The sequence below is a fragment of the Fusarium verticillioides genome, chromosome 4 (genome assembly GCF_000149555.1).
Source record: "Fusarium verticillioides 7600 chromosome 4, whole genome shotgun sequence".
NCBI classification, from domain to species: Eukaryota; Fungi; Ascomycota; class Sordariomycetes; order Hypocreales; family Nectriaceae; genus Fusarium; species Fusarium verticillioides.
The window spans coordinates 1,311,288-1,323,577 of NC_031678.1; the positions used below are offsets into that span (position 1 = coordinate 1,311,288).

General features: G+C 47.4%; 4 protein-coding genes across 5 annotated transcripts; 2 read left to right on the plus strand and 2 right to left on the minus strand.

Annotated features, from left to right (window-relative positions):
* Positions 1-179: 179 nt before the first annotated feature.
* Positions 180-2,162, minus strand: FVEG_04770 (hypothetical protein). The gene has a single exon (XM_018892657.1). It carries the CDS (start codon positions 2,027-2,029, stop codon positions 353-355), a length of 1,677 nt encoding a protein of 558 aa, XP_018749384.1. The 5' UTR covers positions 2,030-2,162; the 3' UTR covers positions 180-352.
* A 135-nt stretch (positions 2,163-2,297) lies between these two features.
* Positions 2,298-3,791, plus strand: FVEG_15539 (hypothetical protein). Of its 2 annotated transcripts, XM_018904677.1 has the most exons (3): positions 2,298-2,725; positions 2,824-3,142; positions 3,214-3,791. In XM_018904677.1, exons 1-3 carry the CDS (start codon positions 2,718-2,720, stop codon positions 3,232-3,234), a joined length of 348 nt encoding a protein of 115 aa, XP_018749386.1. In that variant the 5' UTR covers positions 2,298-2,717; the 3' UTR covers positions 3,235-3,791. The 2 variants fall into 2 exon arrangements, with proteins under 2 accessions (XP_018749386.1, XP_018749385.1); XM_018904676.1 differs by having other exon boundaries at positions 2,824-3,791.
* Positions 3,792-4,506: 715 nt separating this feature from the next.
* On the plus strand, positions 4,507-5,298 carry FVEG_04772 (hypothetical protein; the record flags this gene model as incomplete). Its single annotated transcript, XM_018892658.1, has 2 exons — positions 4,507-4,735; positions 4,790-5,298. 2 exons carry the CDS (start codon positions 4,507-4,509, stop codon positions 5,296-5,298), a joined length of 738 nt encoding a protein of 245 aa, XP_018749387.1.
* A 1,273-nt stretch (positions 5,299-6,571) lies between these two features.
* On the minus strand, positions 6,572-10,151 carry FVEG_04773 (hypothetical protein). Its single transcript, XM_018892659.1, has 5 exons — positions 9,879-10,151; positions 8,015-9,822; positions 7,879-7,968; positions 7,534-7,828; positions 6,572-7,486 (listed from the first exon to the last, which is right to left on the minus strand). The coding sequence occupies exons 1-5, from the start codon at positions 9,916-9,918 to the stop codon at positions 6,771-6,773; spliced, it is 2,949 nt and encodes a 982-aa protein (XP_018749388.1). The 5' UTR covers positions 9,919-10,151; the 3' UTR covers positions 6,572-6,770.
* Between the last annotated feature and the right edge of the window lie 2,139 nt (positions 10,152-12,290).

The window sequence follows — 12,290 nt, forward strand, 5'->3', positions numbered from 1 at the left end:
TGGATGGATATCAAGGCTCAGTTGCTGCTAGGTATAATAGGCAATGGAAGTGGCAGATGATTGGAGTTCTGATGTCGATAGCGGCTTTTGAAAGGATGGATATGCTACAGTAGTCATGTTGGAGTTATGAACCCTTAATAGACACTAATTTGCCGATCCATAATTCAACCTTCTTCGTTGTGGTGTGGACGTTTAAAAATGAAACGATAGAAACTCCGTATTGTTCTCAATCTATCTTTATCGTGTACAGTTCTAGTCTAATATCGCCAATCTCTACAACCATAACATCCATCCAAGCAGGTATCGAAAACAAAGCCCCTGAATCAAATATCAAACGCCCTTACCTCCCACACTAGTGCCACTCAGCGTCAATTTTCTCCCAGTTGTCAAGGAAACTCTTGAAGAACTTGACACCCAGGCCGGGATCCAATGCACCAGTGGTGGCGCGGATCGAGTGCATGCTCAGTTGTGGAAGGCCCACGTCTGCTGCTCTAACGCCTATCATGCTGCTTAGGGCTGGGCCAATGGTTCCGCCGCTTCTCGAATCGCTTCGGATCTGAAATCTCTGTGTCCGGCATCCACCAAGCTCCCCTGCCCGCTCCATAATGCTAGCAGAAACAGAGTCCGTGGTCATGTGAGCGTTGGAGTCGTAGGTGATGGCTACGCCAACATTGAGCTCCGGCACATGCTCAGATAGATATTTCTCAAGGAAGTTGGGGTTTCCAGCATGTGTAACATCCGCAGACGCGAGGAAGCTTGCAGACCATGTTTGTCCTTGAAGTCCTGGCCCATATACATCTGGGCATAGACTTTCGACAGTTCTTTCAACGACAGAGGGAAGAAAGTTACCACGAGCGCCTTGCCTCAATAAACTGCCTACTTCTTCGTCATCGAAAAGGGCGACGAGTTTGATTCCTCCCTCGTCGCTGTTTTCTGAAGATGCCAAGAGAGCGGTAAGGGCTGCCCAACTACAGAGCTTATCATCAATGCGACCAGCGAAGATGAACTCCCGATCTAGGCCACCAGTCTGAGCGGGCTGAGAGTCGTAAAGTTCGAGTTCCCAGTTGACAATCGAACTATAAGATTGGATGTTGAGTTCCTTGGCAATGAGCTCAACCAGTCGTGGGGGTTGAGTGTTGACAAAGGAGCCAGCGGGTCCGAGAGCCTCGGTAGACGGACGTTGTGAGCTCTCTAGGCCAATAATAGGAACGGCTTGAGTCTCAGCATTGTTGTTTCCCATCATACCGACTCCGAAATGAGGCGCGAGAGTGGGGATTCGGGCGATGGGCCAATCTAGCTTCACAAGCTTGACAATCTTCTTTCCGGTTTCTTTATCATCGAGGATAACCCGTCCACCAATGCTGAGATCCCGGTCCCACCAGGTTGCATTCAGGGCTCCAGCATAGGGTGCAGCTCCCAGCTGAATGTATCCGGCTTTAACAGGCTTTGTGCTAACGGGCTTGAGCTTCGCGGAGAGAGCGTCAATGTGGCCACCGATCATAGCAACACCATCCCCAGGCTTATATGCTTTACCAACTTTGAAAGCGATAAGAGAGCTCCCATTGCGAGTGACCCAGTACTTGCCACCAGGCTGAATCTTGCCCGACCAGTTATCGCGGGGAGAGAGTTGCTCATACCCAAGCGCCTTCAGCTTGTTCTCAAAGTAATCGACGGTGTGGAAAATCGTAGGGTTCTCCCGAAGAAAGTCGCAGAAGGGCTTGGTAAAACACTCAGGGTCCATCTTCTCAACCTGGCACAGTTTACAGGCCTGGCCAGCCTCGAGGTGCCAGTTCACCTGACCGACTTCATCAGGCGCAAGCTTGGTAATACACGAAGCGCAAACACGGTTGTCCTTTGTATCACGGCCCTTCATATCTGAAATGATAAATTTCTTGGAACTTTGCTTCGATTCGGGCTTTTGGGGCGCTGTCGCATTGTTGTTGAGCGTAGCTGACGACGATAGCGCTTGTTGTCGCAATGATAGCGACGAAGCGCGGGCGCTCAACATTGCAGGCGTAACCTGAGTCATTTTAGGGGATGAAACTATGTGCAAGCTGGAGAAGTAAATGAGACTTGTTGTCAAAGGTCGAAAGGCGGATCGGTGAAAGGTAAGAGTTATCGATGCTTGGTTGAATGTTGTCAAGGTTGAGCTATAGTTACTTAGGTAGGTAGCAACGATCTCGGAGCTAGGTACGGATAGGTCACCTGGTCAATGCACTGCGTAACCTGAACATGTGTCATGTGTCAAGCGAGATAAGGACAACCGAAATATAAACTTACCTACTTCACCTCATCAACCTTTAGATAAGGCCTCTAGGTAAAGTACACATTATATTAACATCCACTAAAAGAATATTCTACCTCATGACAAGGCACTTCTATCAGCACTATGCTTTTTCATTTATTTATTTATTCTTCATAGCTAAAATAATTAATCTTCCTTCAATCCGTCAGAATCGATGACAACACTGGAGCTACACCAATGCAATGCCATTAACAAAAGCATACAGCATTATATTTCATATCGCTATCCCATTTCATTTTGACTCTTAAAGACAGATAGATTTTGAGCCGGCATCGAGTACCCTAGTCCTCACAGAACTTAAAGCATAAGTTGCGACAATCGCACGATACTTTCTATCGCATTCAGTATCATAATCCCGCGCACAAGCAGAAAAGCTTATGTACCAGAAGCATTTCATTGGTTTCCTAGGGTTATGCCATCGTAGGTATCATTCTCTGCTCAGGGAGCTTCAGACCAAACCTGAGCAGTGGATATAAGAGGAGCATGTTCCAGGCTAATACCGATGACATGCAATTAAGTAGCCGGATACCAACCCCAAATCGACCGACCTATGACAAACCTTTTCATGATATGGTCGCTTCTAGCACAGGGCAAGCTGTTTCTGATGCAAGCGTATCATGTCTCCCAACAGGCATCACCGCTCTCAATCTTGGGCAACATCGGGTCGAAATCAACCCGTGTAGGGATTCTGTGGCCCGTTACGGGCAGTCGACCTCCTATAACCCCGTCATCGCAATATTTGACGATTCGCTTACGAGCAGTGTCAATTATGGCCTCGATATTGTATTGATAAGCCCGGGAAATCTTGATCTCGTCGTACTCTTTGATACTTTGCATGTAGGCATCTTCATGAGTCAAGCCCGGCTTGAAAGTTACATACTGTGGATAATGACAGAACTTGCCATCAGCGTCCACATATAGGAATGTGATCACGATTTTCTTGCCGTTGTCGTCAATTAAGGGAACTATAAACGCTTTCTGACCAGCCTGCATGGCTGTCGGAAGTTGACGAGTTGATTCCTGCTCGCCATCCTCTCGGGCAAGTTCGGGTTCCTCGCTCGAGGCTGGGAGATCTCGGCTCCATACGCCAACCTCAAACTGTCCGTCTGTTTCCATATAAGGTATGTATTCTGGGCTGCAGGTAGGTTTGCGAGGATCCCAGTCAGAGAAGATGCTGGAGAAGAAGGACTCGCGTTGAGATCGTGTGATTGGGCAGAGACTGAGAAGGTCGGTGGTGTTGTGGGAAACCTCGAGCCAGGCAAAAAGTAGGTCTCTTAGGCAGTGCCTTTCTAAGTATGTTAGATGGCAGTAGTGTGTGATGAACGCATGAGGTGCGCGAGTGGTGGTAACATTAGAGTCTCCAAGGAAGTCTTCTAGCTCGGCGCCCTTGATGGGAGTAAATGCCACCTCGATGCTCTGATGAGCCATTTTGCCTCTTCTTCGATTATACGCGTATTGGGAGAAAGCTAAGTCTTCTTAGAATCGACTTTTCTGATCTTTTTAGCAATGCTTAGAGAGATGAACGACATGAATAATATCATGGGGAGATGTAAGATGCGTTTTGATGTAGATTCTACTTGTGCGATGATCTATCCTTCTAATAAATTCTATTATCATGGAGAATAAGTTTGAAAGCTTTGCCTTCCTTATACTGTTCACTACCTAAAGGTGAGTGTCATGGGCGCTGCCTGTTGACCCGGAACGGTGGTTGCAAACGTAAAGTCCAACATAATCTACCATGAGATGGTTGATCTCAGAGGTAAAATCCAAATGGCAATAAACGTGAAAGCTTTAGAAACTTCATGTTATTTCACTAACTGATCCATATTAAAGAAGCTTAGTAACATAAATATATCTACGCAGCGTAATATAGCCCCTTTTCGCGATTGTCTCCTTATTGTCTCCCTATTCTTGCTGCTCCTCTCTTCGGCTTTCTAGCCTGTTCATAATATCACTTCTTCCCTTCGTCTACACCTCTTCCCGCCTGCACTCCTCTCCACACATTCATAAATATTCTACCCTCCTACCCTTTCACTCTTTCACACTTCTCCTCCTCTACCACACATCCTCATCATCTCCCCTTCCCGTGACATCTTTTCGATCCTGACATTCTCTCAGCCTCTGGCCTCCTTCGTGCAGCCTGTTGCTCTCTTCCTCTCAGTTGATATTTGCTTCTGACTTGCGCCAAACTTCGGGCAATGATGCAAGAAACGACAGGCGATATTGGCCAGGCTGGTCAAACTGATCTGGGTCTGCCTTCTGCAGACTCCGTTCAGGTTGACCATGCTAGCATAGCGCCCAAGATAAAGGAAGAGCCTGGCAGTCTCCCCCCCCTTGTCGTAGGCACCCGTCTCGAGGACTTCGAGGCAGATGGCGGATACCTTACATCGCGCCCAGGCGGTCGTTTCTTGAACAGTCCCACAGACCTCGGTCTGTATGAAAAGCTGGATCTCGCCGACAACCTGCGAAAATAGGTGAAGACAGTGAAGCCCGAGCTCTACGGCAACACCCCACCTGAAATGGTTAGCGTCTCTGCAAAGTATCGCGAAAACTTCTTCTCTGAAGTGTTCAATGACTGGTCGAGTGCTGCAGACGTCGAAGACATGCCACTCAAGCCCAGAGACAGAGACAAAGACGAGACTCGCATCAATATCGGCAGATGGTCCCAAGATCTGCCAGCGTCTAAGAACAAGAGAAAGAGAGAGGAGGACGGCGAATCGCCTTCCAAATGGCGCAGGAGGTATGAGGTTCGACGTAAGCATCAGCCAGCATTCTTCGGGGTCAGCATCGCCTCCGGCAAAGGAGAAGAAAAAGTCAGCTTTGACATCAAAGATGATAGCAACCAGATTGCCGCCGCCCAATATGTCGAGTGGAATACCGATGAGGACACTGAGGACCTCAAGCGCCGCGCTCTCGCGAGATGGGAGCGCAGCGAGCGGGCCCGGATTCGGGAGTCTAACCAGAAAATATCCTTATATGTGTATTGTCTTTGATTGCCGACAAAACAAGCTTATCACGAGTGGCTTTTTCAAGATCCTGGCATGGGACGATCATCATGTCGTCGCCTATACGCCAAGTGACTGCATTTGGAGATAGAATTGGTGATCTAGTATCAATTGTTCGGGGTCTTGAAAAGTTCGACTCTGAAAGTCTGGTCCAGCGTTTCAACAACACGCCCGAATTCTGTCCATCACAACGTGGATGTCTCTATCCGCTCATTCCACAACTCGAGAGATATCGGAATCAAGAAGTGGCGCTTTAGTTGTCCAATGCCCAAAAAGAAATTGTTGTTTGAAACCCCAAGATGCTTTACCCTCTTGTTTCAGAGATATCTTCATTGCCGCATTGACTGATTGTAAGTTGTTCCGACATATAACAATATTCTACTAATTGGGATAGATTTCGCTTTACACGGTATTCGTTTCATCACCATGGACTTTCGCAAATGATGTCGACGTTGTGTTGGCCGTAAGAGATGTCCAGGTTTGTCAAGTGCCGAGTTAACGTATGGGAATTGGCGACAATTGGTGAATTATACATTGCGTACAACGTCTACGGTATCCGCATAATAGCAACAGTGACCATTTCAAGCAATGATTGCAGTGGGATCCGTCCACTTCAAAGAATCGCAGAAATTTCTCTCCTCCTAGGTAAGGCTCACTACATTCCCTGGCATCCACGACTCATCCCCTCACTGACCACGTCGATGTCCCATGAAGCATGCCGAACCGTCATAAAGCACATGATAAAACGAAGCCATGGACCCGTCATTGGCTCCATCTTATCGCTGTTTCATGCACCAGCAAGCAGCTCTTGATATTTAGGAACTCATCAGATATCAGTGTGCAGTATTAAGTATCCCAATGTACAGCGTGGCCCTCGTGCCTTCGTGTGACATGGGAGATGACAGTTCTCTTCTGCCTAGTCAGAAGTCCCTATACGGCGTGACCAATATTCAAGAACTCACCGAACTGGATAAAACCCTGCGCGCTCTACGAGATATGCCTAAGGTCACGCACGTCGTTGTCGCCAAGCTTTGATGGTCACCCAATCCCCGCAACGACAACCGGGAATCGATATTGGCTGGACACACGGTAGATAGGCTAGGGGGGAAGAAAACTCGGGACCTCGATCCTAAATGACAAAAAGACTTAGGTAACTTAGTATAAGTTTAGACTAAATTTAGCATAAGTTTAGGATACCTTTTGCGGAGTTTATTTTGACACCTACCTACCCAAGGTAGGTATGTAATACGGCTCAAATGATCCCAGGGGCAAAATATAAATTGACAAATTGCTTTCCAAGTGAACCAATATGAGAGTTCCAGTTCTAAGTTATTGTAATCAAACAATACATGTGTATGCGAATGTGTGTAGGATATGTATAGGGGGTATCTAAACTAGCTATGCTGAACAATTTACCAGGTGTATGCAACCAATCTATCGAATACCAGGCCAGAACCAAATCAACGATATCTCGAACTCGAAGATGCTCGTGCTAAATCTTCAGCCTCCGACATCTCCAGCAGACTGACAGCCTCGTCGGCATCATCTTCATCGTCGGATTGTCCCAGCTCAGCAGCAGGGTCCTCACTGGTCTGTTCGAGAGGGCGGCGCTTCTTCTCAAAGTCCTGCTTGTGCGCTTCGGCAAGCATGCGTGAGAATGTGCGTTTTGGTGGTGGTGGGGGCGCCGCTCCTCCTGTTCTGCGTCGAGACAAGCCTTCTTCTGCTTGACCGGCTGAGACGGCGGTGGACTCGGCTGTGCCAAGGCGGGAGGGTGTTTCGAGTGAGGCAATACCTGCAGTGTCATCGGGTTGGTGGCTGGGGGCGGTGCTGTCCATACTGGTACGAGCAATAAGGGGCTCGATTCTATAGGGGAGAGGCACGTCGCGAGAGGCCTTATACTGAGAGACGTTTCCGCAGTGTTCGTTCTCAACGCGGAAGAGAGTCCACATGCCTCGACGGGTGACTTCCATGAAGGCGACCATGAATGAGACGATGGTGGAGTGTTGGGTGTTGTGGGTGAAAATAGCATAGAAGATCCAAGCAAACCGAAGAATAGGATCTACCACCATGATGAAATAGTACAGCCATCGTCGCTTCAGGGCAAGGATATCTCGAAGACACCAGTGCCTTGAATTAGGTTGAAGAAGAGAGAAATCCATAAAAAGATCCCAGAAAGCTGCTGGTGGTCAGAAGTGTTTGCAGATGATGAGGCAAGCAACTTACAGCAATAGATACTGTTGATGGTCGAAAAGGTAATGAATAAAGCAAGATGCATGTCGGAATCATGTATACGGTACAAAGACAGCATTACAGCAGCAATTATAGTCGCCGTATACTTGCCACCGTTGACTAGATGAGGAAAGACATTGCGTGTATCTTTATATCGACGAAGGCACTGTAAGAATCGCCAAATGGGCGGAAGGGCAGTCAAGAATCCAAGGGCCCGCGAGTGGCTAGAGTTGCACTGCACCGGATTCTGCCAGTAGTTGGCATATAAACAGAAGAACAGTTCAATATTCTGTCGTTGTTAGTAATTCCTCGTTTTCAGTCTTGATTCTTCGCACTTACTGCAGTAGCATATGTAAGTGAGCAGTAAATATCTCCGAGGAAGAAATCACGGAACTCGACGGGGTAGAGTCCAGCCAAGAGCAAACGCCACTGGCTCATGTCAGCAGGTTTCAATAACGAGCAAGGGGAGACTTACATGAGAGTATGCAAACCAGCGCCGGCTTTTATAGAACAACGTAGGAGCAGGAAAGAATAAAATAACCATAGTAAAGAAGATAAGAATGACCGGATAGTAGATGTACATGTCCGGGTCGCCATATCTACTAAAGTTTACCCACATGAAGAGGCCCAGCACCAAGAAGAAGAAACTTGGGAATTGAGCCAGCTCTCTCCAGTCTAGATGATGTCTCTGGTCGAACTCAAAGATGAAGGGGTAGTTGACTTTGTTCTGGTTCCAGATTAAACAATCAATGCAGAAGAGCGAGAACAGATAGAGCATGAGGAAATAGCCTCCATAGATCTGCAGGAGATAGCTTGTCCGCACGCGTACTTCGTCATCATCATCGTACAACAACTGTGCTCCGTAAATAAGACCCTGGATCGCGAACACAGCACCAGTGCCAATGAGTAGACCATTCTGGAACATGCCAATTGACTGGTCTTCAGGCTTCTTGTTCAGACTGCGGAGCTTGCCAGCGGCTAGCTTGTGATTACCGCGCTCGAAATAGCGAGCATACAGGTCTTCCACCGTACGAATATGTCCCTCGAGTACATCGCTGTTGACAAACCATGACTGGTTGACCTTTTCGTTTAGGTAACGATAAGGGGGTCGAGCATTGACAGCCTTGTCGTACTTCTTGTTGAGCTTTCGAAATGCCGTGCGGTTGAGCATTGCGTATGACTTGAGCAATTCAAGCCCACGATAGAACTCTTGAAGTGCGAGTTTGAGCTTGCGCTTTGCTGTGCGGTATGAGACCTCGTGTTGGGTTGGGCGACGGATGTAGTCTCTCTCAGCGTCACCGACAACGCCACCATTGATATTGGGTGTCGTGTTCATCTTCTGCAACGCCTTCGTGTTGGGTCCGATAGGGAATATCTTGGACTTGATAGGATCCATGATCCCATTGAGCTTGCCATTGGCGCTGTCATGGGTTCCTTTTTTCTGGGGATTCTCCTCGCGGGCTCGCTCATCGGCCATCTCTTGAATTCGACGGTTGCGCATCTCGTGAAGCTGTACTCTCAAAATATCCAGCCTCTGACCAGCCTGTTCTTCCTTCATCTTGTAGAAACTCTCAACCTTTTCGAGTTCGGAATCGAGGAAATCAAAGAACTCTCGCTCCCTCTCCTTAACCAGGTCGAAGTTTTGCATATTGATATCGACTCTGCGGTCGCTTTTTGCTGTTGATTGGTGGGTAAATAGTCGTCGGAGGTGAGAAGGCGAATCCTGAACACCAGATTCTGACGGTTTCTTGGTCGAATTGTTTACGTCCGGGGATACAATTGTCGACACGACACTGGCTGATGATGTTCGTCGAGGATCAATTCGCTGAATATTTCGTCGCATCGCCTCGGAGGGCCCAACAGTAGCAGGTGAACCGGGGAGGTCGCTCTCATGGTCATGAACTTTCAGCGCGGGTGCAGGTAATTGGAATTCGGCATGTCTAGCGCCACCGGCCAAAGGCGACGGCTCAGGTGGTGTATTGACAAAGCTTCCATAGTGTCGGTTGTCACCCGAATCTGTGAGGGACTCGTTTTCGGCGGCTCTGCTTCGCGGCGTGGGGATCGACCTTGGGGGCGCAACGGCTGCTACGGATGGAATTGTTGCAGAATTCAAGGCCGTGTTCTCTCTTGTAAATGGTTGTCGCGGTGTCGCAGGCGAAGCAAATGTGCCAGTGCGAAGCTGCCCAAGACCTCGAGGTGTTCCATTCGCACGAGCAAGAGCTCTACCGACAGCTTTGATGTGCTTCTTCCCTTGTTTGTAGTTGAGGTACTTGATGCGCCATTCTGCAGGTTCAAAGTTAGTTTATTTCCAATCTACAAGATAATTCTTTTGTATTTACCAGGCACAGCTTCTCGCTCAAGCTCCTTGGCGAACTTCATGACAGCTGCTCATAGCCCAACGATAAGAGGACTATAAACTTGCAGCATCTAGAAATGGGATGAAGGTCGCTAAATAATCTAAGTTAGGGGTAAAAAAGCTTGGGCTTAATTAAGCTCGTGGAAAATTTGTTGGATCGCGTCGAATCCGTCAACGTGCCCCTCCCTGGTGATCATGAATGGATTCGACCACTAGGGTCGAGAGCTTTGAGTTCAGATGAACGAATGAATTGCTTTTGACGTCAGTGCACGAGGTCCTCACTAAAGAGAAACAAAACGAATCCGCTAGCCAAGACGGGGAATGTCTTCCGCATCAGCATGGGTAAGGTAATTAGGTGCCGAATTACCCTACACAAGATAGTTGAGTTTTGGTTGAGGTGAAAGACGACGATGAGAATAACCCAAATAAGGGTAAGGATGCTTGGGCATTTCAAGTCTCAAGGAAGTTGACTGTGCGAATCAGCTCTTATTTGCTAACCTGAACTTGAGTTCGGAGACCGCAGCTGGCTTACAACTCGATCTAACGAATGGGTTATTGCCGCCCCCAGCTTTTAAGTTAGTATCAAGTTGTTGAATGAATAATGATCACAAGGAATACAAAAGAAATAAGAGTGATCTCACATAAGACTTGAAACTGGTTTTTAGAATTATGCGGCGCAACCGTTGATATCTAGGTTTGGCGTTCGACGTGTACACCCAACCTTATCTCAACGTTGAACTTAATAGAGTTTCTTGTCACCTCAGATGGTGATGCAAACTACCATGTTACATAAATATATCTGACTGTATTCCGATGTTTACTTAGAAATTGCAGTCTCATAGAACTGGCTTCTTGACTAGCACAACGATGCGAGGATCTACGCATACTTGCCAAACTGTTACAGACGACGCTGAGTGTATGTATTCCATAATCAAAGTTGTGACATATGCTCTCTATTTGCCTCGATGCTACTCTACCCGTTACACATCTTGCTTACAAGACGAACCTTATTGTCTATGCTCTGAAAAAGCTTAGAAAAACGCTCCAGTAAACTCCCGGCGGTGTAGTATCCGACTCTGCCGAGCTTTGATCTATCATAGACAACGCAGCCGAAACATAACTCTTGCTGACGTGTTAATCGCAAGGTCATCGAAAAGAGGAAATGATCAGACCTAAATGATGGTGAAAAGATGATGTTCCTGAAGTTTTGAACACATTGTGCTACTGTTGACTCATAGTGCTCAGGAACGGCCCCGTGTGCAACAACGAGTCGGCGAGAATAGACACACACAATTTCAAGGACAAATCGAAATTCCTCAAGGCCGAAGGAGATAAAAAAGTTAAAATGAGGTTACTTTATGGTCTCCATCAGGACGAAGCAACTTAGGAGCTCACACTTGCGAGTTGCACTTGTTGTCTTGAGCCTCATCACCTAGGAGCGCTTCGAAATACCCACTCATGGCTACTAGATTATCAGCGGAGGCTTCATTCAATCTGAAAACGGAAAGATGTTTTATCAACATTTATTTACCTCATGGCATCGAGATTTGAGGGGCTTATTACTCCCTCAACAGAGACCTGACTTACACGGGCTTCTTCGCCAAGCACCGGCTCAACGTTTGATCGACTTTAGGAGCTTGAACTTTCCTAGTCTCTCATCTAGAAACCCACTAAGTGAAGTCCGTCCGATCCATATCTTCATTTAGTGACATTAATGACTTCATTATTACCACGTGTGCTGTGTTGTCCAAGACATGTTCCTCGAGGTGACTGGGCCGCCGGATCAACGGTTTAACGCTCAAGAATCCATTGTCATGACAAAGTGAGGAATGTTTTGAATAGACTAGACGTATAAACGACGCATGATTCAGCCAATGCATCACGAAAACAAAACTGCAGCATGGTGAAACTCAGAAGCATTTGTTTTGATCGACATGTTTTACCTGGTAACACAGTATGGCTGCCGAGCATCCGAGTCGATTGGGTAGAAAGTAAACAAACTGTAGCGTCATGCGAGCAATGCCATCACGACAACCACGGAAGCTCTGACGAATGAGATGATTGGAAATGCCAGTTCCGGTTGCCAATGCGAAAAACGAAACAGTGTTCCCCGCATCGTTCACCCATACTATCTATCAATCGGTGTGATTGAGATAAGACCTCGCATCAACCTACAAACACTTGTTCGGCGAATCGAAAGCTTTGTCTCTCAGCCGAGTTTGGTTCCCGTGAAGATCTGCCTCAAGCTATCATGCACGTACCATGGCTGGACATGTGGCTAGGCTAGTTGCTTATGACATGGGCGTCTTTTCAGCTTAAGCGGAACTGCATCCCAGGACAAACTTGTGTGAAGTGCGTCACTGCAGCTTAGGGACTGGACTTGCAAAGCTTGAGG